At 33.9% G+C, this 6,000-nt stretch overlaps 1 protein-coding gene across 1 annotated transcript in view; it reads left to right on the top strand.

Annotated features, from left to right (window-relative positions):
* The first annotated feature begins 625 nt into the window (after positions 1 to 625).
* The window catches only part of LOC123668695 (sensory neuron membrane protein 2-like), a 137,946-nt gene continuing 132,571 nt past the window's right edge, over positions 626 to 6,000 (top strand). Inside the window, exons 1-3 of the mRNA XM_045602397.1 lie at positions 626 to 742; positions 4,454 to 4,611; positions 5,195 to 5,336. Coding sequence (XP_045458353.1) covers positions 626 to 742; positions 4,454 to 4,611; positions 5,195 to 5,336 — 417 coding nt within the window. The remainder of the gene's footprint in view (positions 743 to 4,453; positions 4,612 to 5,194; positions 5,337 to 6,000) is intronic.

Raw genomic sequence — 6,000 nt, 5'->3', positions numbered from 1 at the left:
CCGTGAATGATTATTAAGTTTCTTTTACACACACATATATGGGACATATAGACATATTTCTATAACTATGAAACGAGAAAATGATGCATTTTTAGTACCTTTCGTTTTTTTTTTTAAATAATTTAGTACGCTGTTACGGTTGTGTGTTAAATAAACTTCTTGCTTACTAACTTCTATGTCGAATTTAATTTTATTTCGCAAACATAAAAATAATTTCCTGATCATTTGTCATTTCTTTAGCTAACTTTTAAATTGCTCCTTGGTTTTTTTCCTTCGATCTTTATCTTACACCCACTGAAGTAATTTTACTTGCGTCTTAGCGTTTCTATTTGAATAGATTTTTTATTTTTATTTTTATAAATAGACATTAAGTGGTAGTTACCTCCACAGTAAATTGCTTATCGCAATTTCATCGTATAAAGTACATTATGTACATTCCCTATTAATATAGTAAATTACCAGAAACTATATTTATATTGGGAGTAAATCAATATTATTAATAATTGAATTGAACCCTAATATTTATCAATGTACAGTTTAAGCTTATCGCAATTATAACGCAGAATCTCAAAATCGTGTTCAGTTCAGCGTCGGCTGGTGTACAGGTTCGCACAGACAGACCGACATGTGTAATACTATATGCGGTGGTATAACCACGGGGGTGGGGTTGGTGCTGGTGGTTGTGAGCTGTATCGTCACCTTCGCCGTCGTCCCGGGCATAGTCGATGACCTGGTTAGAAGTGTAAGTATAAATTTTTGTTTTTTTTTTTATGTCACTAGATCGGGAAACAAGCGTACGGCTCACCTGATGGTAAGCGATTACCGTAGCTTATAGACACCTGCAACACCAGAAGCATCGCAAGCGCGTTGCCGACCCAATCCCCAATCCCCCAGGAGCTCTGGTCACCTTACTCACCAACAGGAACACAATACTGCTTGAAAACAGTATTATTTAGCTGTGATCTTCTGTAAGGTCGAGGTACTACCCCAGTCGGGCTGCTCCATATTTTGAGCAGGAAATTCCTGCTGTGCCCTACCTCAGTTTGTATATTCTGGGAAGCTTCTTTACAGTTAAAATGTTTTTATTTTTACATAACCAGGTCGGCAAACAAGCGTAAGGACCAAGCGTATGGACGCCTGTAGCATCAGAAGCATTAAAACTTGTTACGAGCCTATCTGACCCTCCCCACTACCTTACGCACCTTACTCACCACAGAAACACTACACTTCTTAATATCGGTGCTATTTAGCTGTGTATAACATTTTCTCTAAGGTTGGGGTTGGGGTTCTTCCCCAGTAGAGCTGGTCCAAATTTCATGCAACATATATCTCGCTGTGCCCAAACTCGATAGACTTAACTTAGTTAATAAGCTTTTACAATCTTGATAAGTCCTATACTACAGTTTTTTTTATTGTCTTAATTCGTATTCAAATTTATTTATTTCAAGAAGAAACTATCAGTGCTGAACACTTGATTTCCCAATTTACAAATCACTTAACTTGAAACGATTCTACCAAGTTGCTATTTCTTCCAAACACTGGGTAATTTTTAAAATTTTACATGCACACACCTACACGAACACACATTCACGAACACACATCCACCTTTTCATGTCTTACACTCACCTCTAACTGCAGTGGAGGGGACGGAACATAGCCGTTTACTTTTTATTACGTTCTGTTATTTTTTAAATATAGTGTCTAGTTATGTATTTTATAATGATTAATATCTTTATATATCAGTGTGATCCTATTTTGGCCATATTTGTACATTATATTGTAACATATACTATTGTAACATAACGCTGTCGGATTGCCTATAAAATAAATAATAATAATAAAATTTGACAGTAACTTTTAAAGACGTATTTGTATTCATGTTTCATTTAAATTTAGCACACAGTATGCTACACACCTTTTTGAAGTAAAACTTCTCTGCGCACGCTTGACTTGGGACTAAGCTGGTGGATGCGTGACGAGGTCGTTACGAAATGGGCATTCGGGCGAGGCGAACGAAAGTTGAAAGGGAAATATAAGTTAGTGCAGATAGAAAGAGAGAGAGTTACGTTTTGTAAGTTTTACTTCAGTCGTGTGGTCTAAAGGACACTCGTTTTTTAAGTTTTAATTTTCTTACAAAGTTTAAATGAATTGTACGAATGAAAAATTTACAATAATTACCATTTCTCGCCTTAAAATAAAACAATAATTGTAGCCAAAAATGTAAAATCATGTATATCATGTGTATTAAAGGAAATAAACATTACCTCGCTTTCATTCAGATGGTATTATTTACGTTGATTACTTAGTTCAATCGGTTTGTCATATTATTTACCGTATACCTATATATTATTATATATAAAGTCTTAACGATATCCCACCTAGCCCGGTTTGTTTTATCGATTATAATTTAACTTCTTGTTAAAATAATTCTCGGCTCATTTTTTCTATCTACTGAATCACTCTAACAATGACGTGATTTTTTTTAATAAAAGGAAATTCGCCATGAGAGTTGTATTGGCATGAGAAATCAGGGAGACGCAATCATTTTAAATCTTTAGTGATATAATTTGTCGCTAGTAGATATAGTAGTAGGAGGTTGGTCTGACCTGGACACAGGATACAGGCGAAAGATTATAAAATATTACAAAATATTGTCTTTGGTAGGCAGAGTAACGGATACCAATGGTGTATTTGGGTTACATTTTTAAGACTCGACTCCTAATTCACTCCTAATTTAACCCTACTACTACTAGTTCGTTGGCGCAGTTTGTAGTGACCCTGCTTTCTGCTCCGAGGGTTGTGCGTTCGATTTCCACCCCGAGTCTGGGTGTAATATAAATATTTATTAATATATTAATATATGTATTATTTATAAGTATGGTTATCGAAAAAAATATATGTATCTATACCAGTCGGCTGTTACTTATAACACAAGCATTAAGTGGCTTACTTTAGGAACAGACGACCGTGTGTGTATTGTGTAGATATTTATTTATTTAAATTAATACGAAAAGTTTTGAAAACAGAAAGAATATCCTTTTTTTAGAATTCCTGTAGCCGTAAACGGTTAAATCTTCCCAAAAACTATGTATTTACGGAGTTCCTCGCCATTAAAAGTAGTAAAAAAAAGGTCTGCAACAGCATATTTTGCAGCACCAGCTTGTCTCATTATAACTTTTTTATGTTAATCAAATTTGTTCTGAAATAGTGCATTACGAGACTTTGTTAAAGTGCTTTTAAAGACGTGATATAAATGCTTGTATTTTATTTTATTATATTTAGGAAACAAACAGTAGAATAATACAGTAAATTAATAAATATATACAGCCAATACACAAATCAACAAAGTTTCCAACAGTAAATAACTCATAAATAAGCAAAATAAATACGCTTATACAAATAAATACCTACGTAATTCGTCAAAAGTATTTATTTTTGAACAAAATTGACCTTGACGTCATTTGATTTCAATGAATATCTTAGAAGATATCATAGTCTTAAAATAACTCTGTAACGAATTAATGATAACAAAAAAAAGAAAAGGATATTTTATTGCATTTCTATTAGTCAGGCACGTGGTCCGTACGAATGAAAAATACTTCTAATATGACAATATTATGAAGATAAACTTTGTCTTTTGTAGAATTCAATTTGGTTGCATAATTTAGGAGATAATGTAAAATCAAATACGTCGCTACGTCACGCTATGCGCCTATGTAAGTCGGCCGAGTTCCACAGTACCTAATGGTTTAAAAATACAATATAAATATCTACCACACACGGTCGTCTGTTCCTAAAGTAAGCAACTTAATGCTTGTGTTATAGGCAACAGCCGATCGGTACAGCTAGGTACATATTTCCTCTTTCGATAAACATACGTATAAATACCACATATAAATCTATACTCAATGTAAATAAATAAAATTGGAGTGTCTATTTGTAATATTAAAATAATCGTTTTTTACTCAATGCATATGAATGTGTACACGGTACATCTACAAAAATACATTTTTTACAATTTTTATCTGTCTGTCTCTGAAACGGGTGGACCGATTTTGCGGGACTTTCACTGGCAGATAGCTGATGTAATAAGGAGTAACTTAGGCTACTTTTATTTTAGAAATTTATTTATTGAAGTGAAACTTATTTAGGCGCAATGAGGGTAATTTGCCAACGGGCCATTCCAAAAATATTTTAGTACATTTTCCTCAAATTCCCGTAGGTCAAACCGCAGGGCACAGCTGGTATAATATATATATTAATAAAAATATTTTTTAATTTGTCCCTATTTTACAAAAAAAAACCCTTTTATTAAACGAGTTTACCGTCAGGTACTTACTGAGCAAGGAATTGTGCAAAACGGGGATTAACAAGTTTTGTAAATCATTATCTGAATAATCCTTCATTCGTTCGTCAGTGGCGTTTCGCGATATTATTATGATTATTGTTTTAGGAGGTACAGCTGATAAATGAAACAGAACAAATGGACAGATTCGAAGAGGTCCCTTTCGCTTTGACCTTCACCGTGAGAATCTTTAATATATCGAACCCTGATGAAGTGTTGAATGGCGGAGTCCCTCAGGTCAGAGACATCGGCCCCTATGTTTATAAGTGAGTACTCAATTATTTATCATCTATATCTACGGACGTTACTCCTGATTTTGAAAAAAATTACACCAAAGTAGCAGAAACGTAAGCTTATTAATATGTAGTTTGTTTATTTTTATGGATTAAAGGCGAAGCAATATAAAAAATTCTGAACATCTTTTGTTTTCTTACACAACACACACAGTGACCGCAAAGCTGGCTTTGTCGCACCGAAGACGCCGCTGCCCGCCATACACAAATATTCCGTAAATGATTTACACTTCGAAACGATGAATCGGATCATCGATTGCTTAATCGATCAGCTTCAGATAAATGTCTTACGATTTCCAAGTCTTGAGACTTCCCCTTTCCTTTGTCGACTGTATATAGCCGACTTAAGTTTACATAACTAATAGCAGCTCTAAGCAGCATAAAAAATGCTTGTATGAGAGGTACTCACATTACATTTAATTATTATTATTATTATTATTATTAGAATCGTTAAATATATCTCTTGACAAAAAACCTTTGATAAATTTTATTCATTACAAGCTTCTGCCGATTTTCTGAAATGAATATCAATAAGTTACATATGACATTTCTCCAGAATGACTCAACGCAGGGTGATAGAAGCCATGGATGCAGATACGATCACATACCGCCGTGTGGACGATCTAGTTTTCGACGAGGAGGCTTCCTACCCATACTCCGTCAACGATACTGTGACCCTCGTGAACGCAGCATACCACGTAAGTACCATTATGTGATTTTTTTTTTATAATAAACATATAACATATGACTCATTCACCAAGTGATTACGTGGTGTCACTTTAAATTATTACGAAAGTTTACCAACATTCAAAAAGTATTAGGAACGCAAGCAAAAAACGGAGACCTTGTTACTTCCATACTTCTCGTAGAAGTGTAAAAAAGAAAGGTTTTAACTTTGACTTCATGAATCCTGTAAAATGTCGTCCGAAACAACAAGGTCGGTTGAACAAACGCCCTTTTATATAAAGCCTGAAAAATAAGTTTTAATACCGCAGAGTTCACAAACATAAATAAATATGTGGGAATATGCCTTGTGTTGGCGTTTTTCCGAACGTGAGCACTACTCAACACGTGGATGGTTTTGTAACTTCGAGAAAAATTAATTTTCAAAATAAGCTTTGTTTTAAAAGAGTTTAAATTCGCTTTTTTCTTTCAAATAAACAACGGAAAACGGAAAATAGTCGCATTAATACAACTTGGTAATTACAAAAATCAACAATAAGGATAATATAATGGCCTTGTTCTTTTTGTTAAAAGGTTTCTTTCTTTATTTCTTATAGCTTGATTGGTCTTCATTTTAACTTTTTAAATTTTCAAAGTAAATAGCCGCACTTAAATCTCGAGACAAGTTTTTATATCATA

Source organism: Melitaea cinxia, chromosome Z (genome assembly GCF_905220565.1).
Source record: "Melitaea cinxia chromosome Z, ilMelCinx1.1, whole genome shotgun sequence".
Lineage (NCBI taxonomy): Eukaryota > Metazoa > Arthropoda > Insecta > Lepidoptera > Nymphalidae > Melitaea > Melitaea cinxia.
Note: the sequence above shows the minus strand (reverse complement) of the source record. Positions and strands in the feature narration are given on the sequence as shown.